The sequence below is a fragment of the Lithobates pipiens genome, unplaced genomic scaffold (genome assembly GCF_037356315.1).
Source record: "Lithobates pipiens isolate NorthernLeopardFrog02 unplaced genomic scaffold, aLitPip1_a1.2 Scaffold_10, whole genome shotgun sequence".
Taxonomy (NCBI): domain Eukaryota; kingdom Metazoa; phylum Chordata; class Amphibia; order Anura; family Ranidae; genus Lithobates; species Lithobates pipiens.
The window spans coordinates 187098533-187121707 of NW_027507686.1; the positions used below are offsets into that span (position 1 = coordinate 187098533).

Genomic DNA, 23175 nt, shown 5'->3' on the forward strand with positions numbered 1-23175 from the left:
ACCACAAAATAATATTTGGTATAAATCGCGTGCATTCAATATAATGGATTTACAGTTACTGCCTTGCTGAGATAAATTTGTAACAAAAAATATATATTATATATAAAAAACTTATGGTTGAAGCCATTTTGTATTCTTACACTGGGGCTAAATATCCAGAATATTTATTTAGCATTAAAGAGAATTACACTATATTACCAAAAGTATTGGGACACCTACCTTTACATGCCACATGAAATTAAATGGCATCCCAGAGTTAGTCCATAGGGTTCAATATTGAGTTGGTCCACCCTTTGCAGCTATAACAGCTTCAACTCTTCTGGGGAGGCTATCCATATTCTATGGGAATGCTTGACCTTTCTTTCAGAAGCACATTTGTGAGGTCAGGCACTGATGTGGATGAGAAGGCCTGGCTCGCAGTCTCTGCTCTAATTCATCATAAAGGTTTTCTATCGAGTTCAGGTCAGGACTCTGTGCAGGCCAGTAAAGTTCCTCCAAACCAAACTCTCTCATCCATGTCTTTATGGACCTTGCTTTGTGCACTGGTCCAAATCACCCCCCCCCCCCCCATTATGGTGGGGGGTTGTTTTTCAAGGATTGGGCTTGGCCTCTTAGTTCCAGTGAAGGGAACGCCTAAGGCATCAGCGTACAAGACATTTTGGACAATTGTATGCTCCCAAGTTTGTAGGAACAGTTGGGGATGGTCCCTTCCTGTTGCAACATGACTGCACGGCAGTGCACAAGCAAGGTCTATAAAGACATGGATGTGCAAGTTTGGGGTGGAAGATCTTGATTGGCCTGCACAGAGTCCTGACCTCAACCCAATAGAACACCTTTGGGATAAATTAGAGCGGAGACTGCCAGGCCTTCTCATCCACCATCAGTGCCTGACCTCACAAATGGAAGAATAGTCAAATGTTTCCATAGACACACTCCTAAACCTTGTGGACAGCCTTCCCAGAAGAGTTGAAGCTGTTATATCTGCAAAGGGTGGGCCAACTCAATATTGAACCCTATGGACTAATGCCCTATACACACGGTATGGGCTGCCTCAGACTTTTTCCGTCGGAATTTCCAACACACAAACTTTTGGAGCAGGATCTAAAATTTTCAAAATCCGATCGTTTAAATTCCGATCGTGTGTAGGCAATTTTGACGGACAAAGTGCCACCCATGCTCAGAAAAAATTACGAGATGAAAGCTATTGGCCCATTTATAGTGCCTTTGTACGTGTTCTACGTCACCTTGTTCTGAACGATCAGATTTTCCGACAACTTTGTGTATGCAAGACAAGTTTGGGCCAAAATCTGTCAGAAAAAAATCAGACGGATTTTGTCGTTGGAATGTCCGACCGTGTGTACAGGGCATTAGACTGGGATGCCATTAAAGTTTATGCACGTGTAAAGGCAGGTGTCCCAATACTTTTGACATTATAGCTTATATCAGGCTGGGTTATCATTGCACAAAAACTTATGAAAATGCTAGTAGTTTGGTAGCCAGATCAAGTATGCCGCTCAGGAAAGTTAGGAAAACAACCGATACCTTTATCTATAGACTTGTTTTGGGTCTCCGATTGAAAGTAGGAGGATCAGCATGACAGCCAGGCAACTAGCACTTTTTTGGAAAGAGAGGTCAGACTCAGCAACAGATTTCCTAAAATTCCTATAGCTGGGACTTGACAAACACTGTATGAGCAGAATAATTCAGAATTCTATAGAGTATATGGTATTTGTACAAAACTCAGGTCTGTGTTTGCCCGCAGATGGACGTCTGTTCGATGCTTATGTCTCGTTTTGTCCATCAAACATTGACACAAAGTTCACAAACTTTATCCTAAAACCCCATTTGGAGAACAGATATGGGTACAAGCTGCACTTGGATGAGAGAAATCTCTTGCCTAATACAGGTAAATTAATTTGTCATCTACTAGTCCTCTACAATGTACCAAGCTATGAATAACAAAGTCAAGAGCTGTATGGGCTATATTAAAGGTTGCCACTTGTGTTGGCTTCATTTATGTTGCCTCTTGAAACATGTACAATGTGTTTCTTGAAAACATATCATGGTTGACAGATGCGTTTCTCTTTTGTGAACACTTGTTTACAGTGGAACCTTGGATCACGAGCATAATCCATTCCAGGAGAATGCTTGTAATCCAAAGCACTCGCATACCAAAATGAATTTCCCCATAGAAGTCAATGGACACAAAGATAATTTGTTCTGCATTGACTTCTATTGCATGCAATACCATATATGGCCAGAGGTGGGGGGCCAGAGAGCTTTGGAAATACTCTGGGACAGCTCGGCTGAACTCAGAAACACTCGGGAATTAAGTATTTCCGTACGGCTCCGAACCGTTTCAAGTGTCACCAGCGCCCCCCCTCTGGCTAAATGCGGTACTGCACACCACATTAGCTTGAATTCTGCTCATTTTGTGAGACAACACTGGCAAACCGAGTCAGGATTTTGTTTAAAAATGTGCTTGTCTTTTAAAACGCTGGTTAAGCGCAGTACTCGTTAACCAAGGTTCCACTGTATATTATTTTTTCTTCTTTTTAAATAATATACAGTGCTGTAAAAAAATATTTTCCTCCTTCCTGATTTATTTCTTTGCATATTTGTCACATTTAAATGATTCATATCAAACAAATTCATATTTATAATTAAAATGATAAAAGGGTACTAGGTGACCTCTACATGAAGCCAGCAGTCTCTTAATAAGCTCAGAATACAGGCATACCCCACTTTTAAGTACTCAATGGGTTTATTTACTAAAGTGCAAAACCAGGCTCACTTCTGCATAGATACCAATGAGCTTCCAGGTTTTATTACCAAAGTTTAATTGAACAAGCTGGGGTTAGAAGCTCATTGGTTTCTATGCAGAAGTGAGCCTGATTTTGCACTTTAGTAAATAAACCCCATTGCGTACTTAAAAGTGGGGTATGCCTGTATAGACCTTCTAAATAAATATCTTAGATGGATTATTAACACATTTTTATTTTCAGAACCTTCTGCTGAGTTGCTTATGAATGTCAGCCGCTGCCGTCGATTGATAGTGATTTTGTCACTAGCGTATCTAGAACAAGAATGGTGTCAAAACAGCTTCAGGTAGGTTCATCAATAGTAATCAGCCTTTTGTATGCAGTCTGCACAATTGATGCCATGATAGTAACCAATGTGTGTTCTTGTGCTCAGGAATGGGTTGTTACGCCTGCTGGAGCTCTCCCGCAGGCCGATCTTTATTCTGTTTGAGAACCAGTACAAGGAACTGCCGACAGAAGTCACCCAACTGCTGAATTCCCAGAGAGGATTACTAAAAATGCTGCTTTGGAAGGCTGACTCTGTGGTATGTGTGAGAAGAGATGGTAGCACTGGGGGGAAAACTGAGCTTTATCATGTCACTGCATGACAACAATTCCAAGACTGTACAGACAATGACCCAAAAGTGACAAAAAAACCTAGCATATGGTCAATGTGGCGTAGATGCAGCGGGTAAAATAAGTATTGAACAGGTCACCATTTGTCTAGTTAAATATGTTTCTAAAGGTGCTATTGTCATTACATTTTGACCACATGTCAGTAACAACCCATGTATTCCACACAAAGAAGCTAAAACAAATTAAGTTATGTGTAATAAAAGGAAATGACACAAGGAAAAAGTATTGAACACATGAAGATAGGGAGGTGCAAAAAGGCATGGAAACCCAAGACACCAGCTGAAATCTATCAGTAATTAGAAAGCAATCCTGCTCCTTGTCAGTGCAAATTAATATCAGCTGGTTCACTCTCAAATGATTGCCTATAAAAAGGTGTCTCAGTACCAAGGTGTCATACAAGAAACATCTCATGATGGGTAAGACCAAAGAGCTCTCTCAAGACCTTTGCAATCTTATGCCCTGTACACATGGTCAGACATTCCGACGGAAAATGTGCGATCGGATCGTGTTGTGGGAAAATCCGATCGTGTGTGTGTGGGCTGTATCAGACTTTTTCCAGCGGAATTTCCAACACACAAACTTTGAGAGCAGGATCTAAAATTTTCCGACAACAAAATCCGATCGTTTAAATTCCGATCATGTGTAGGCAATTTTGACGGACAAAGTGCCACCCATGCTCAGAAAAAATTACGAGATGAAAGCTATTGGCTACTGGCCCGTTTACAGTCCCGTTGTACGTGTTCTACGTCATCTTGTTCTGAACAACTGACAACTTTTGTGACTGTGTGTATGCAAGACAAGTTTAGGCCAAAATCCGTCGGAAAAAAATCAGACGGATTTTGTTTCCGGAAAGTCAGACCGTTTGTACAGGGCATTATTGTTGCAAAACCTACTGATTGCATTGGTTACAGAAGGATTTCTGAACTTCTGAAAGCTCCAGCACTGTTAGGGCCATAATCTGGAAGTGGAAAGAACATCATTTCACCATAAACCGGTCATGACCAGGGGCTTCTTGCAAGATTTGTGACAGAGGAGTGAAAATAAAAGAGACGTCCAAGAGTCAAGGACCACTTGTGGAGAGCCTCAGAAAGACCGGGTACAATTGTTTCAAGAAAAACAATAAGTAATGCTCTCAACCGCCATGGCCTGTACGCACGCTCACCACGCAAGGCTCCATTGCTGAAGAAAAAGAATGTTGAAGCTCGTTTAAAGTGTTCTGCACAACATTTAGACACGCCTGTGAAATACTGAGAGAATATAGTCTAGTCAGATAAGACCAAAATTGAACTCTTTGGATGCCATAACACACACCATGTTTGGAGGTCCAATTGCCCTGCGCATCACCCCAAAAACACCCCCATACCAACAGTGAAGTTTGGAGGTGGGAACATCATGGTGTGGGGCTGTTTTTCACCATACGGTACTGGCAAACTTTATGCCATTGAAGAAAAGATGAATGGAAAAATGTATTAAGACATTCTTGATAAAAATCTGCTGCCCTCTTCCAGGATGATGAAGATGAAATAAGGGTGGACCTTTCAGCAAGACAATGATCCCAAACACAAAGCCAAGGAAACTCCCAATTGGTTTCAAAGAAAGAAAATAAAGCTGCTAGAACGACCCAGCCAATCACCTGATTTGAATCCAATAGAAAATCTATGGAAAGAACTAAAGATCAGAGTTGATAGAAGAGGCTCACAGAACCTTCGAGATTTGAAGACTGTGTGGAAGAATGGGCCAAAATCACTCCTGAGCAATTCATGTGACTAATTTCTCTATACAGGAGGCATGTTGAAGCTGTCAGTACCAACAAAGGATTTTGTATTAAATACATTTCAGTTAGCGTGTTCAGTACTTCCATTTTATTACACATAACTTAAAGAGGAAGTAAACCCTGATGAGTTTACTTCCTCTTTGATTCCCTGCAAAGGTAAAGCATAATGGGCTACTATGCAGCGCATAGTAGTCCATTATGTGTCACTTACCTGACACAGGAGCCAGCGAAGTCACCGCTGTCCCCTTGTGTACGGAGCCTCTATCTTCTTGGTGGGTCTCACTGCTCCGGCGCTGTCATTCGACGGAGCCGCGATGACGTCACTCCCGTGCATGCGCACACGCGCCGCCACTCACGGCATATCGCCGTTAACAGCGGCGCGTTCAGTGCGCCTGCGCGCCGCTGTCTACAGCGCATGCGCCATAGACAGCGGTGCCTGTCTTTTGGCAAATATATATTTCTTGGACCTACAGGTAAGCCTTAATCTAGGCTTACCTGTAGGTCAAAGTGGTTTGTAAGGGTTTACAACCACTTTAATTTCTGAACTTATTTGTTTTGGTCTCTTTGTATGTGTGGATCGCATGTGTTGTTACCGACATGGTGAAAATGTCACGTCAAGAGCACCTTTAGAAATATATTGACGTGTTCAATACTTATTTTACCTGCTGTATATTATTTAATCTTAGTCATTCATAAAGGGCCAACATTTTTTAATGCAGTACTTTACAAAAGACACAAAAATATTACCATCTGTCTCTGGATACAGAGGAACTTGCTCCCAGCATCATCACACATATGCACACAAAATAAAGTCATTGTTCTGTATATGTATTTTACCTTTTCAAGGACACACAGAGGAAACTCAGATAAGTATGTGGAAGTTTGGTGCTGGTATCTTTCAGCAAAGTCACTGTGAACTTTCACAGCAGCAAGTCCTAATGCAGAACATGTTAAAGCGGAGTTCCCAGGAAAAAAAAATAAAAATAAAAGTCAGCAGCAACAAATACTGCAGCTGCTGACTTTAAATAATCGGACACTAACCTGTCCCAGGATCCAGCGATGCGGGGGAACGAAGCTCCTCTCTGCGGCCCCGGCATTGTCACTGTGGGCGCCCGGCTGTGGCTTCACAGCCGGGCATGCACTGCGCATGCGCGAGCCATGCTGTTATTGGCCAGGCAATCATCTGGGACCTGTGACGTGTCCCAGATGATTGCCGAGAGGGAGGGGTGAGAGGTGAACTTACTTCCAGCGTCGTGGTTCCCCCGGGAGGAAGTGGGAGCTGGAACCGTCTAAAAAGAGGGTTTCCTCTCCCCCCCCCCCAAAAAATGACATACGAAATGTGGTATGTCAGGGGGTCACCTTCCCTTAAAGCGGAAGTTCTATTTTTGGGTGAACTCCACTTTAAGTATTAAGAAAAAATGGTTAGTTAGGCCCCTTTCACACAGGCACTCTGTTCAGATCCGCCTGTCATTTTTTCTGGTGGACCTGATCGGAGCCTCCATTCACCTCTATGGAGTGGCAGATGTCAGTGGTGACTTGTCTGCTGACATCCACCGATATCTGATCCGATCCTGTCTGTGAAATCCAGACGGATGGAAACCCTATTTTCCCTCCATCTGGAGGATCAGATCGGATGAAAACAGACAGGCGATCCATTTTCATCCAATCTCTACACAGTGAGTGGAGACGGACCTGTCACCCGCCTGCTCAGCGGGGATCAATGGATTGATCTCCTGCTGATCAAGCGGAATCCGTATTGTGGACAAGCCCATGTGTGAGAACCTTAGTGTTAGGGATTATTTAGGAGGTTGGGTTAATGTTAATGGTCTGGGACTTAGTTTAACTATTAGGTCAATTAGGTTTTAGGTATAGACTATATTAAAATAAGTGCTGTGGAGAGGCTTTAAAAAAAGCTGTCCCTTTTATCACTCAAAAACCATCCTTGAGTTCCGGTCAGGTGGATTAGATACGATGTTATCAGTCTGCTACAGACAAGACAAAGTAGTATTTCCTCATTCTAGACTCTAGCAATGTGAGTGGGAGGCCTCATCAGGAGACAGATTTGTGGCAGACCTATGTGAACATCGTCAAGAATTGCAGAGGCGGCAGGATTTACATGATTGGTCATCTATGAGCCAACATCCCGGTCCAGGAAGTAGATGGTGACCAGGACAGATCCGAGCGATTCCTATTGGTCAGCACCAGCTTGTGACCGCCTCCCCCCGCCGTGGATGGTGAAACTATATCACCCATGGAGGTAACTGGGGAGTGTGTAGACCAGCCTTTCTCAACCTCTTTAAGACAGAGGAACCCTTGAAATAACGTTCTGGTTCACTGAACCACTGCTAACAATTATTATATCTACAGCTCATGATACATTAGCGTGATGGTCAGTAGGAAGAATGCTCCTTACATTTGTGATCATTGGGAAAAATTACCTCCTTATGCTGCGTACACACGATTGTAATTCCGGTTATGTGTATGCAATTCCGACACGCCAAAAATCACGCATGCTCAGATTCAACTACGAGACGGAAGCTATTGGCTACTGGGTATTGAACTTTTTCTAGTCCCGTTGTACGTGTTGTACGTCACCGCGTTCTAAACGATTGGAATTTGGTGTGACCATGTGTAGGCAAGACAGCTTGAGCGGAATTCCGTCGAAATTCCGTCGGGAAATTCCTTCGGGAAAACCATCAGATTTTTTTCTGACGAGAATTCCGATCGTGTGTACGCGGCATTACAGATAGCTAAAAAGTTCATTGATGTCAATGGGAACTTATCTGAGATGCAGAAATCACTCATTGTTTAAGGAACCCCCAGCAACATCTGGAGGAACCCTAGTTGAGAATCCCTGGTGTAGGCTGTTATAAAAATCTTCTGTGCTACTTAACCGCTTCCTGACCGCCTCGCGCAGATATACTGCGGCAGAAGGGCACGTACAGGCAGAATCACGTACCTGCATGTTGCCCTTTAAGAGGCGGGCATGCACACGCTTGCCGGGAGCTTCGTGAACTCGATGTCCACGGTGATACCTGCGATTGTCTCACGGAGAGGAAGAACGGGGAAATGCTAATGTAAACAAGCATTTCCCCTTTCTACCTAGTGACACTGTCACAAAGTGTCCTGTCACACACAGCCCCTCCCCCACCATTAGAATCACTCCCTAGGACACACTTAACCCCTACAGCACCACCCAGTGGTTAACCCCTTCACTGCCAGTCACATTTACACAGTAATCAATGCATTTTTAATTGCACTGATCGCTGTATAAATGTGAATGGTCCCAAAATCGTGCCAAAAGTGTCCGATCTGTCCGCCATAATGTTGCAGTCACGATAATAATAGCTGCCATTACTAATTTAAAAAAAATATTAATAAAAATGCTATAAACTATCCCCTATTTTTTAAACGCTATAACTTGCTGCGGCGAGATCTCTCGGAAGTAGGGATGGGTAGCAGTGCAGTCATTGATGTCAATCAAATCCAGTAACGCGGGCGTTGGGGCAGAGTCTTACGTTTGGAGTCTATGGACGCTGAATACTGGACTCGGGAGTGCGCCCGCAAAGTAACCCTCCCCCCCCCCCCCGGGTGAACGCTTCTCCTAGGGGGTTATCTGATAAGAGGAGGAGCCACGAGAGCCACGAGGGACCCAAGAAGTCGAGGATCGGGGCCATTACTAATTAAAAAAAAATATTAATAAAAATGCTATAAACTATCCCCTATTTTTTAAACGCTATAACTTGCCGCGGCGAGATCTCTCGGAAGTAGGGATGGGTAGCAGTGCAGTCATTGATGTCAATCAAATCCAGTAACGCGGGCGCTGGGGCAGAGTCTTACGTTTGGAGTCTATGGACGCTGAATACTGGACTCGGGAGTGCGCCCGCAAAGTAACCCCCCCCCCCCTGGGTGAACGCTTCTCCTAGGGGGTTATCTGATAAGAGGAGGAGCCACGAGAGCCACCGAGGGACCCAAGAAGTCGAGGATCGGGGGCACTCGAAACGGACTTCACAATCGAGGGAAGTATGACATGTTTGTTATGGGTTTTTTTTTTTAAACCAAAGCTTTACAATCACTTTAAGGCAGAAAGTGCATTAGGACTACAGAACAGAGCCTACTCTCCTAATCTCCATAACACAGAGGGGAGATGTTCTGTAGTCCACAGAAGTGAATTGGGCAGAGATGATGATTGATGGGGCTGATAAATGCAGCACAGGAAGTCCCATCTCATTGGTTTTCTGCCAGGTATATTTAAAGAGACAAATCATGGGAAAATGTGTGTGTATATATGAGATATGTACTGTATATGTTTTCTGACATTTTGCTCAGGCATACATACTTCAGATTCCTTACTGCCAGCAGTACTAAGTCAAACCTGTATATGAAAAGTATTTAGTTATGATGTGCAATGGTCTCATATAATGAATGTATTTGTTAAAGTGGAACTTTAGTCTGAAAATTCAGTCCTGCTAGATCACTTTAGGCTGCCCCCCCCCCCCCCCCCTTGGCAGGTATAGCTATGTAAAACATTCAAAATAGATGCCTATGCTGTTTAAAATCCAGTAATACCCTGGCTCACCCTGCTTTGCACATGCTCGGTTGCTCTCTATTTTTGGGCACTGTGCTGAAAATGTAGAGGGCAATCTGCTGACAGCCTAAAGGTTTACTGCTGCTCATTGGCCCTGAGCTTCAGCAAAATGGCAGCCTCCAGCAAAAAGAAACAGGAGAAATGCTGGAGTTAGTTTACAGCATACACTTATTTGGGTAGCATAATCATTAATATGGAAGGTATGCTCTTTGCTAAAGGACATTATTTTGTTATCAAGTGTAAAGTTCCGCTTTAACTTTTTTTTTTTTTTTTCATAAAGAAGCTTGTTTTCAAAGTTCTTTCAAACGTCCAGATTTTTGCTTCCCCACAGTAAAACATTTATTGGTTTACATAACTAGTGTCACTGCCTCTTTTCTGCAGTCTCCTGCAAGTGATTTCTGGAAGGAGTTACGCCTTGTTCTGCCTCAGAAAATATCTCTATCAGAAGGGAGAGGGGACCCTCAACTACAGAACCAAGATGATAGGGATCCCATGTTGACAGTAAACAGTGAGACTGCAGATCCTGACCCTGATGGAGACCTAGGTACCACCTGACCCAAGCATGCTTTACCTTCATGTATCACTTTGTGCCTTGTGTGTTTTCCCTCCTACTAAAGTGATCTTTTCCCTCCAGGGGTCCGAAGGACTTTTTATAAAGCTCCACCACCTCGGATGGCTCCAGTGAGGCAAGTGGGAAACAAGGAGAATGCTGCAGATGTAGACATCTCCGACTTAGGATCTCGAAACTACTCAGCCAGAGCAGATTATTATTGTCTGGTGACTGAACCTGACCTTTAGAGGAATGAGGGAAGAGAAAGACTGTATGACATGTAAAAAAAAAACAGCAAGACTAAAGAACTTGGTGTGGACATGGCAAGAAATTGAAGGAACAGAGTATTAATGTTTTGAAACAAGCAGAGACATTGGTAACCAGTGGTGGTCAATGTTGGTTAAGTTTCTTCTTAATGCATGGTTGTATGCAATCAAGGAACAGTAACTGTATGACACAGGTACAATTCACAATACCAATGCTTATTGTACCATACTTTATATCATTTTATGTCTGACTGTTCTGCAGCGTAACAGCAATAATAGTAGGATTCTCTTGCATCAATCAGGGATATGAATATGTGAAATATAAGAAAAACTACATAGGCAAAAACTAAAGTCAAAATCTCTATGTCTCGGAGTTCCTACCATCCCGTGTTTTCCAATATCTCCTTAGTTTGCCCCTTACTACTATCTTTAGAATTAAATAATGAAAAAAAAAACTGTTTTTAAATACTCTACAGAACCTTTATATGTGTTGAAAATAGATCAACATGCCAGGTATGGATTTGTTTTTGATAGAAGCACCAAGAGTAGTGAAGGTCCATGGAGGATTAAACTGTGAAAAATATGAGGGTGTTGCAATAGCTGATATGGCAAGTGGAAGACATAGTCAGTTAGGGGCCTCATTGTTTAGAAGTCTCTAGCCTCCCATGTCTCAGGTTCAGTATTGATATTCATTGCATGGTTGTGCCTTGTTGGGATATCCCTTTCCTTTATAAGCCATTAGATATCAGCTGGCTTCTTCTGACCACCTGTTGTTATAGTACTCGTAGTTAGACCACCCATAGCTAAGACTCCTATCATTAGGAGTTACATGTATGCTGACTGTACACCAACAATTTAGCACTATTTCAAACCAGGTTTTAATTCCAAAAATGATCAAAGTGGTCAATGCAGCGCACCATCAACGCTATTTATTGTTTAATAGTTTTAATAGAAAGTGTTGGTCATAGGTAGACTTGATGCATACTGTTGTTTTTACAACCGAAGATCTGGTTGGAAGTGCACCAACCTAAAAATTGCAGGTAAAAGCATAGAAAGATCTAAGGTTTTAAATGCTGATTTGCTGTATTTTTCCTTTTTGTTAATAATTTCTATTGACTTGCAATGTGCCTTTAAACTTGCTAGAAAAATTTACTTTTTTTCTTGTACAAGTATTTTATTAAAGATTATCAGAAGACATTGAATGTAATGAGTAAAAAATAAAATTTTACATGGTAGCATTAAGATAATCTTATTACAGGAAAGTATAACTCTAGTCGCATATGACATCATAAAATTGTTTAGTTAAGAATTAAAGGGGTTGTAAACCCTCATGGTTTTTCAATTTAACCACTTAAGCCCCAGAGGATTTGGCTGCTCAATAACCAGAGCATGTTTTACAATTTGGCACTGCGCTGCTTTAACCACTTTCAGACCGGACCATTTTGCTGGTAAATGACCAGAGGTCTTTTTACACTTTGGCACTGCGCTGCTTTAACTGGTAATTGCGCGGTCATGCAATGTTGTACCCAAACAAAATTTGCGTCCTTTTCTTCCCACAAATAGAGCTTTCTTTTGATGGTATTTGATTGCCTCTGCGATTTTTATTTTTTGCGATATAAACGTAAAAAGACCGCAAATTGTGAAAAAAAATGATATTTTCTACTTTTTGTTATTAGAAAAATCCAATAAACTCAATTTTAGTCATACATTTAGGCCAAAATGTATTCAGCCACATGTCTTTGGTAAAAAAAAAGTCAATAATTGTATATTTATTGGTTTGCGCAAAAGTTGTCACATCTACAAACTAAGGTACGTTTTCTGGAATTTACGCAGCTTTTAGTTTACGACTGCCTATCTCATTTCTTGAGGTGCTAAAATGGCAGGGCAGTACAAAACCCCCCCCAAATGACCCCATTTTGGAAAGTAGACCCCCTAAGGAAATTGATAAGAGGCATGTTGAGCCCATTGAATATTTTATTTTTTTGCCTCAAGCGATTGAATAATGACAAAAAAAAAATTATTTTTTTTTTTTTACACAAAGTTGTCACTAAATGATATATTGCTCACACATGCTATGGGCATATGTGAAATGACACCCCAAAATAAATTCTGCTGCTTCTCCTGAGTACGGGGATACCACATATGTGGGACTTTTTGGGAGCCTAGCCGCGTACGGGGCCCCGAAAACCAAGCACCGCCTTCAGGCTTTCTAAGGGCGTAAATTTTTGAGTTCACTTCTCGCTACCTATTACAGTTTTGAAGGCCATAAAATGCCAAGATGGCACAAAACCCCCACAAATGACCCCATTTTAGAAAGTAGACACCCCAAGCTATTTGCTGAGAGGCATGTTGAGTTCATGGAATATTTTATATTTTGCCACAAGTTGCGGGAAAATTACAAACTTTTTTTTTTTTTTTTTTTTCACAAAGTTGTCACTAAATGATATATTGCTCATGCATGCCATGGGCATATGTGAAATGACACCCCAAAATAAATTCTGCTGCTTCTCCTGAGTACGGGGATACCACATATGTGGGACTTTTTGGGAGCCTAGCCGCGTACGGGGCCCCGAAAACCAAGCACCGCCTTCAGGCTTTCTAAGGGCGTAAATTTTTGAGTTCACTTCTCACTACCTATTACAGTTTTGAAGGCCATAAAATGCCAAGATGGCACAAAACCCCCACAAATGACCCCATTTTAGAAAGTAGACACCCCAAGCTATTTGCTGAGAGGCATGTTGAGTCCATGGAATATTTTATATTTTGCCACAAGTTGCGGGAAAATTACAAACTTTTTTTTTTTTTTTTTTTTTTTCACAAAGTTGTCACTAAATTATATATTGCTCACGCATGCCATGGGCATATGTGAAATGACACCCCAAAATAAATTCTGCTGCTTCTCCTGAGTACGGGGATACCACATATGTGGGACTTTTTGGGAGCCTAGCCGCGTACGGGGCCCCGAAAACCAAGCACCGCCTTCAGGCTTTCTAAGGGCGTAAATTTTTGAGTTCACTTCTCGCTACCTATTACAGTTTTGAAGGCCATAAAATGCCAAGATGGCACAAAACCCCCACAAATGACCCCATTTTAGAAAGTAGACACCCCAAGCTATTTGCTGAGAGGCATGTTGAGTTCATGGAATATTTTATATTTTGCCACAAGTTGCGGGAAAATTACAAACTTTTTTTTTTTTTTTTTTTTCACAAAGTTGTCACTAAATGATATATTGCTCATGCATGCCATGGGCATATGTGAAATGACACCCCAAAATAAATTCTGCTGCTTCTCCTGAGTACGGGGATACCACATATGTGGGACTTTTTGGGAGCCTAGCCGCGTACGGGGCCCCGAAAACCAAGCACCGCTTTCAGGCTTTCTAAGGGCGTTACAGTTTTGAAGGCCATAAAATGCCAAGATGGCACAAACCCCCCCCAAATGACCCCATTTTGGAAAGTAGACACCCCTAAATTTAGGGGTACACTAGTGAGACTAGGTAATAAATGGCGGGTGCCCTGAAACTATAAAAAAAATAACTAACCAACCAGCGTCACCTGTAACACTTATATGGTGATCACTGGTGAAAGGGTTAACTAGGGGGCAATCAGGGGGCTTTATGCGGTAGTATATGGGGGTCCCTGGCGCTATAAAAAGCTGCGGCGAACCTAAATACCTACCTGCCTAACTAGCGTCACCTGTGACACTAATACAGTGATCAGAAAAACGATCGCTTATTAGGCTGGGTTCACACTGGAGCGATGTGGGAACGCCACGAATGCGCGGCGGGTTCCCGCATCACATGCCTCCCGGCGGCAGTTCACACTGCCCTATGCGAACTGCTGGGAGTGTCAGTGAAATGTTAATGACACCCCCAGATCAGTTCGCATATCGCAGTGCGATCTGCAAACTCGGATCGCATGGTGTGAACACCCATGCGATCCGATTCTGCTGCGGACCAAAAAAAGGGTCCCGTGCGAGTTTGCGGCAGGTGCGGCGGGTGCGACACGAATTCAGCCATACTATCTGTATGGCTGAACTCGAATCGCACAGAGATCGGATGTGATTTGCACTGCAGTGCGGTGCGAATCACATCCGTTCTCATAAACCGCTGCAATGTGAACCCAGCCTTAGTGACACTGGCGACGGGGGGTGATCACGGGGTTAAACCTTTATTGGGGGGGTTAGGGGGGTACCTTAGAACTAAAGGGGGCTAACCCTAACTGCCCTAACAGTTATTACAGTCACAAATGACACCCGCCGGGTGATCAGGGGGTTAAACCTTTATTAGGTAATAAATGGCGGGTGCCCTGAAACTATAAAAAAATAACTAACCAACCAGCGTCACCTGTAACAGTTATATGGTGATCACTGGTGAAAGGGTTAACTAGGGGGCAATCAGGGGGCTTTATGCGGTAGTATATGGGGGTCCCTGGCGCTATAAAAAGTTGCGGCGAACCTAAATACCTACCTGCCTAACTAGCGTCACCTGTGACACTAATACAGCGATCAGAAAAATGATCGCTTATTAGGCTGGGTTCACACTGGAGCGATGCGGGAACGCCACGAATCCGCGGCGGGTTCCCGCATCGCATGCCTCCCGGCGGCAGTTCACACTGCCCTATGCGAACTGCTGGGAGTGTCAGTGAAATGTTAATGACACCCCCAGATCAGTTCGCATATCGCAGTGCGATCTGCAAACTCGGATCGCATGGTGTGAACACCCATGCGATCCGATTCTGCTGCGGACCAAAAAAAGTTTGCGGCGGGTGCGACACGAATTCAGCCATACTATCTGTATGGCTGAACTCGAATCGCACAGAGATCGGATGTGATTTGCACTGCAGTGCGGTGCGAATCACATCCGTTCTCAAACCGCTGCAATGTGAACCCAGCCTTAGTGACACTGGCGACGGGGGGTGATCACGGGGTTAAACCTTTATTGGGGGGGGGTTAGGGGGGTACCTTAGAACTAAAGGGGGCTAACCCTAACTGCCCTAACAGTTATTACAGTCACAAATGACACCAATGCAAAAAAAAAAAAAAAAAAAAAAAAAAAAAAAGCAATTGGTGTCACTGTGACTGGGGGGGGCAGGGGTAATTGGGGGGGTGATCGGGGGGTAAAGGGGGGGTGTGAGTGTGCCTGGCATGTTCTACTGTATGTGTGGTGTGTTGGTGCAACTCACCGATGCTCTCTCCTCGGTGCCGGAACGAAAAATACCGACACGGAGGAGAGAATACATCACTTCCTCTCCTGTGTTTACATTACAGGAGAGGAAGTGATGTCACGGAGGATTTCCATTCGTCGAGAGCGATCGCGAGGGGGTGGCCATGAATGAATGGCCGCCCCCTCATCCCGGATCGCTCTCGAAGGAATGCCGACCGCCGCAGGCACCGGGGGGGGGGCCCGATCGGGCCCCCCACCCGCGGGCAGGCAGGGACTTATATATACGCCCATATGCCTGCCCGTGCCATTCTGCCGACGTATATCGTCGTGCGGCGGTCGGCAAGTGGTTAACTGGTAATTACGCGGTCATGCAATGTTGTACCCAAACAATATTTGCCCCTTTTTTTTACATCCACAAATAGAGCTTTCTTTTGATGGTATTTGATTGTCTCATGCAATTTTCATTTTTTTGCGACATAATGGAAAAATTTTATTTTCTACTTTTTGTTATAATTTTTTTTTAATAAACGCAATTTAATCATACATGTAGGCCAAAATGTATTCCACCACATGTCTTTGGTAAAAAAAATTCAATAAGTGTACCGTATATACTCGAGTATAAGCCGAGATTTTCAGCCTCTTTTTTGAGGCTGAAAGTGCCCCCCTCGGCTTATACTCGAGTCATCGCCGTCTGCCTGCCCGATCAGCGTGTCGAGCAGACAGACGGCGGCCATTCTACTATTCAAAAGCCGCGCCTCCCTGTCTGTGATAGGCGGAACACTCAATTTCCCAGCAGTCAGTGTTCCGCCTATCACGGACATCCGCTCATTCTCATACTACGGACGAGGATGAGAGGATGTCCGTGATAGGCGAAACACTGACTGCTGGGAAATTGAGTGTTCCGCCTATCACAGACAGGGAGGCGCGGCTTTTGAACAGAGGAATGGCCGCCGTCTGTCAGACGAGGAGAGCATGGCACACAGAGGCTGCAGATTGGCACAGGTAGGCAGGGATGGACGGGACACAGCGACGGACGGGACACAGCAACGGACGGGACACAGGGACGGACGGGACACAGGGACGGACGGGACACAGGGATGGACACAGGGACGGACGGGACACAGGGATGGACACAGGGACGGACGGGACACAGGAATGGACACAGGGATGGACGGGACACAGGGATGGACACAGGGATGTCTCACCCTCGGCTTATACACGAGTCAATAAGTTTCCCAGTTTTTTTGTGGTAAATTGGGGGCCTCGGCTTATATTCGGGTCGGCCTATACTCGAGTATATATGGTATATTTATTGGTTTGCGCAAAAGATATAGCGTCTACAAACTAGGATACATTTTCTGGAATTTACGCAACTTTTAGTTTATGACTGCCTATCTCATGTCTTGAGGTGCTAAAATGGCAGGGCAGTACAACCCCCCCCCCAAATGACCCCATTTTGGAAAGTAGACACCCCAAGGAAATTGTTGAGAGGCATGTTGAGCCCATTGAATACAGTATTTAATTTTCTTTTGTCCCAAGTGATTGAATAATGACAAAAAAAATTTTTTACAAAAAGTTGTCACTAAATGATATATTGCTCACACATGCCATAGTTATATGCAGGAATTGCACCCAAAAATACATTTTGCTGCTTCTCCTGAGTACGGGGATGCCACATGTGTGGGACTTTTTGGGAGCCTAGCTGCGTACAGGGCTTGAAAACCAATCACCGCCTTCAGGAGTTCTAAAGGGAGTACATTTTTGATTTCACTCCTCACTATCTATAACAGTTTTGAAGGCCATAAAATGCCAAGATGGCATAAACCCCCCAAATGACCCCATTTTGGAAAGTAAACACCCCAAGCTATTTGCTGAGAGGCATGTTAAGTCCATGGAATATTTTATCACAAGTTGCCAGAAAATTCCGCACATTTTTGTTTTTGTACAAAGTTATCACTAAATGATATATTGCTCAAACATGCCATAGGCATATGTGGAATTACACCCAAAAATACCTTCTGCTGCTTCTCCTAAGTACAGGGATACCACATGTGTAGGACTTTTTGGGAGGCGGTGCTTGGTTTTTGGGGTCCCGTACACGGCTAGGCTCCCAAAAAGTCTCACACATGTGGTATGCCCGTACTCCGGAGAAGCAACAGAATGTATTTTGGGGTGTAATTTCACATATGCCCATGGCATGTTTGAGCAATATATCATTTAGTGACAACTTGGTGCAAAAAATTTTTTTTATTTTTCCCGCAACTTCTGTCACAATATAAAATATTTCATGGACTCCACATGCCTCTCAGCAAATAGCTTGGGGTGTCTACTTTCCAAAATGGGGTCATTTGGGGGAAGGGGGTTGAATTGTCCTGGCATATAATGCTCAACATTTAGAAGCTTATGTCACACATCACCCACTCTTCTAACCACTTGAAGACAATCCCTTTCTGACACTTTTTGTTTACATGAAAAATATTATTTTTTTTGCAAAAAAATTACTTTGAACTCCCAAACATTATATATTTTTTTAAAATCAAAGGCCCTACAGATTAAAATGGTGCGTTTAATTTTTTATTTTTTTTTGCACAGTATTTGCGCAGCGATTTTTCAAATGCATTTTTTTGGGGAAAAAACACTTTTTTTTATTTTAATGCACTAAAACACACTATATTGCCCAAATGTTTGATGAAGTAAAAAATAGGATTTTTATAACAGCTTACTTGTAAAATCCTTTTCTTTTGAGGTACATCACGGGACACAGAGACTCAGTAATTACTGATGGGTTATAGGGTATCACTAGGTGATTGGACACTGGCACACCCTAGACAGGAAGTTCAATCCCCCATATAACCCCTCCCCCTACTGGAGGTACCTCAGTTTTGTAGCAAAGCAATGTAAGTGTATTAGAAGAGGGGAGGGACCTCTGTGTCCTGTGATGTACCTCAAAAGAAAATAGGATTTTTATAACAGCTTACCTGTAAAAATCCATTTTCTTTCTCGTACATCACGGGACAGAGAGACTCGGTAATTACTGATGGGATGTCCCAGAGCAATGCTATCTGAGGGGAGGGGAACCACACAACATAGGGTATAATCAGACCTGAGGACCCTGTACCGCTGCCTGCAGCACACTACGCCCAAAGGCAATGTCCTCATGCCTTCTCACATCCACCTGATAAAATTTGGTGAATGTATGGATTTATGACCAGGTTGCGGCCTTGCAGATTTGAGCCATGAAGGCCTGGTGATGCACCGCCCACGAAGCACTAATAGCCCTAGTGGAGTGCTCCTTGAGCTGAAAAGGCGGAATCTTTTGCTTCAAACCATAAGCTTGAACAATTACTTGTCGAATCCATTTAGCAATGGTAGATTTTGACGCTACCTGTCCTCTCTTAGGACCCTCTGGCAATACGAACAAAACATCAGTTTTGCGAACCTGAGCCGTTGCTTCCAGATAGGCTTTGACTTGTCTCACTACATCCAAAGAATGTAGTGACTTCTCTTCCGTAGAACAGGGATTTGGAAAAAGGGAAGGCAGAACAATATCTTGGTTTAGATGAAAACCTGAGACCACCTTCGGTAGAAAACTAGGATGAGGGTGTAACACCTCTCTATCCTTGTGCATTATCAGATACGGTTCTTTACAAGAGAGGGCCGCTAATTCTGATACTCTTCTGGCAGAAGAAATGGCCACCAGAAAAATATATTTCCTTGTCAACAGAACTAAGGGAATCTGATGTATCGGTTCAAAAGGCTGCGTCTGTAAAGCTGACAGAACCAAATTCAAATCCCAGGGGTTCAGAGGCGCCCTAACTGGAGGATTAAGGCACGTTACCCCTTGTATGAAGCTTCGGACCAAAGAATGTGAAGCAAGTGGACGTTGAAACAGAACCGATAAGGCCGAGACTTGGCCCTTGATGGTAATCAAGGCCAGTTTCATCTCTAACCCATTTCGTAGAAATTCGAGGATTCTGCCTACGACATATTTTCTGGGGTGCCAACCCCTGGATTCACACCAGGAGACATATGCTTTCCAGACTCTATGATAAATCATTCTGGAAGCTGGCTTTCTTGCATTAATCAAGGTAGATATCACAGGGCCCGAAAGCCCATGATTCTTCACAATGTGGGTTTCAATAGCCAAACCGTTAAATTTAGCGTTTGTAAGGTAGGATGGAATACTGGTCCCTGGGATAGCAGGTCTGGAAGGGATGGTAGGGTCCAAGGAGAGCCTACCGCCATCTTCACTATTTCTGCATACCAAGCTCTTCTGGACCATGCTGGGGCCACCAGAAGCACCGACTTCTTTTCCTGCCTGATCCTGCAAAGCAGTCTTGGCAGTAGCAGAATAGGAGGGAACGCATTAATCAGAGAGAACCAACGCTTCTGTCCCGCATGGAAGAGGATCCCTCATTCTTGACACAAAGTTGTCGACCTTGTTGTTGAACCTGGACGCAAAGAGATCTACATCCGGAACCCCCCATCTCTGGTAGAGCTCCACGATTAATCGTTAAAAAAACGCAATCTTGATTCTCTCCTCTGACGATCTCTCCCACTGAGAATAGGCGATTATTTCATATAAACAAGTGGAGAGATTATCTGCTCACTCAGCTGTCAAAATAAAGCATCCCCAGCAATCTGCCAAATTTAGAACTTGCATGAAACATTGTAACTAACTCCTTAGATCAAAGGCATAGAACTTCTTGTGTAAACAAATAATCTGGGCAGTCTGCCAAGCTTTCAACCATGTGTAAATGCAGGAAGTTTAACCACTTAAAGTCTAAATCTTTTTCTGACACTTCTTTCTTAAGTTAAAATCAATATTTTTTGCTAGAAAATTACTTGGAACCCCCAAACATTAATAAATAAAAAAAAAATATATATATATATATATATATATATATATATATATATATATATATATATATATATATATATATATATATATATATATATATTTTAGCAGAGACCCTAGGGAATAAAATGGCAATTGCTGCAATATTTTATGTCACACTGTGTTTGCCCAGCAGTCTTTCAAATGCAATTGTTTGGGAAAAAATATACTTCAATAATTAAAAAAAATTATAAAAAACAGTAAAGTTAGCAAAATTTTTTTGTTTTAATGTGAAAGATGATGTTACGCCGAGAGAATCGTGATCTATCTTCTAAGCAAAAAAGTCGTGAGTCTCATTTTAGCCAGAATCGTGCAGCTCTAATCTCTGGCATATGGCCAAAAAGACATCGGGGTGGAGAGACCATTCCCCTGGCACTAACTGCTGGCAGCTCAAGTAGTCCGCCTGCCAGTTCTCTACCCCGGAATGAAGACTGCCGATATGCATGGCACATGTCTTTCTGCCCAGTTAAAGATCTGGTTTACTTCTTCCTGAGCTGCACGACTCTTGGTGCCCCCTTGGTGATTGATATAAGCCACAGCTGTGGCATTGTCGGACTGGATCCTGACAGGGCAACCCTGCAACCCGAGTATCCAGACTTTTAGGGCTAGATACACCACACGGATCTCCAGAATGTTGATGTCAGGGAAATAGGAGTTACCTCGTGAGACACGATCGTGTCAACGCGCGTCAGCGCCCACGAAGACGCGATATGATTCTCAGACGAACGCCTGATGGAGCTTCTGATCGAGTACGCGTGCGCCGGGTAGTACGAACGCATTACGTTACACGTCGTAGGCGTACGAACGTGGTGGCGCGCTCACGACGTAACTCAAGCGTCGTGCCTATTTAAACGTTCACCTGACAGCATCACATTGCTGGTTTATCGTCAGCTCTTCCTGAGTACCCGTGCCTGTTATCTCCGCTACCTGATCTCCTGTTACCGACCCGGCTTGTTTGACCTGCTTCCGATTACTCTCCTGGCTCCGACTTCTGGCTTGTCCCTGATACTCCTTGTCTGCTCCCGGCACCCGACCTCGGCTTGGCTTGACTTCCGTTTCCTGGTCTCCAGTTCAGCATCCATCCCTCTTACCTCCGGATTGACCTCCCGTGTTTGACCTTCGGCTTAACCCAGACCCCGCCTTGGACTTCTTGCACAGTTGCCTCCAGAGACTGGTCTGCTCAGCATTTCCATCTACTGCTGCTACCCGGCAACCTGTGCTACTGTGGGCACTGCATCCCTGTGCCACCTTCAGGGTTGCACTGCACTCGGCCGCAAGGGGAGCCCTCTCAGCATCTCGGCCTCCTTACCTCGTTATTGACAGTTGATGGGTAAGGCCCTCTTGGTCCTGGACCATCTCCCTTGGACAGTCAACTGTTCCAGGACTGCTCCCCAACCCAAAAGAATGGCATCTGTTGTTACCACTGTCCAGGTAACTGGTAAAAAGGATTTCCCTTTCCGCAGTTTTTCGGGTATCAACCACCAGCTGAGGCTCCAACGCGTTGTAGGGGACAGATGCATCGGAAAATCTAACGCCTGAACCTTCTTGATCCAGGCCGATAGGATACTCTTTTGCAGTAGACTTGAATGAGACTGAGCGTAGGGAACTGCTTCGAATGAAGCCAACATCTTCCCCAACAACCTCATACAAAGACGAATAGAAGGACCCTTCTTTGCCCTGACTACCTGAATCAGTTCTCTTATAGCACTGATCTTTGCTTGGGGTAGGAATACCCTCTGCTGGGATGTATCTATGACCAGACCCAAATACTCTAGCCTTCTTACTGGTTTTAAAGAAGACTTCTCTAAGTTGAGGACCCAACCTAGGCGTTCCAGGTAGTTGATTGTGGTGACCGAATTTTGGTCCAGGCGGGATACCGACCATCTATCAAGAGAAAGTCATCTAGGTATGCTATTATCGTTATACCTTGGGCCCTAAATCTGGCCAGAGGAGGGGCCAAGATCTTTGTAAACACCTGAGGTGCAGTAGCTAGCCCAAAAGGCAGAGCTACGAACTGAAAGTGGCGTTTTTCTACTTCGAAATGCAGGAACTTTTGACGAGCAGGGAAAATAGGTACATGCAGGTACGCATCCTTGATGTCTATTGATGCCAGAAGTTCTCCTCCTTGTAGGATGGAGACTACCGATTGGATCGATTCCATGCGAAAGGACCCTATCTCTAGAAATCGGTTTAGATATTTGAGATCTAGAATGGGTCTGACATCTCCATTTGGCTTCGGTACCGTGAAAAGGTTTGAATAAAACCCCATTCCCTGCACTTGCATGGAAACTACCATGATAACTTTTTGCGACAATAGTCGCTCCAACTCTAGAAGGAGAGACTTCTTTTTCTCTAAATCTCTGGGTACATTTGAGCTGAGGAAACGAGGTGAAGGGAATTCTCAGAATTCTAGTTTGTAACCTAGAGTTATTGTGGAGACCACCCATTTGTCCCGAAATTCCTCCTGCCAGAGCCCTGAGAACTTTAGTAGTCTTCCCC

The 23175-nt window shown here is 43.7% G+C and overlaps 1 protein-coding gene across 1 annotated transcript in view; it reads left to right on the plus strand.

Moving 5' to 3' along the window:
• SIGIRR (single Ig and TIR domain containing) overlaps positions 1 to 11850 on the plus strand; it is a 44703-nt gene extending 32853 nt beyond the window's left edge. The window contains exons 6-10 of the mRNA XM_077460736.1: positions 1763 to 1906; positions 3006 to 3108; positions 3196 to 3346; positions 10181 to 10343; positions 10434 to 11850. Of these exons, the coding sequence (XP_077316862.1) occupies positions 1763 to 1906; positions 3006 to 3108; positions 3196 to 3346; positions 10181 to 10343; positions 10434 to 10597 (725 nt within the window). The 3' untranslated portion in view covers positions 10598 to 11850. The remainder of the gene's footprint in view (positions 1 to 1762; positions 1907 to 3005; positions 3109 to 3195; positions 3347 to 10180; positions 10344 to 10433) is intronic.
• Positions 11851 to 23175: the final 11325 nt, after the last annotated feature.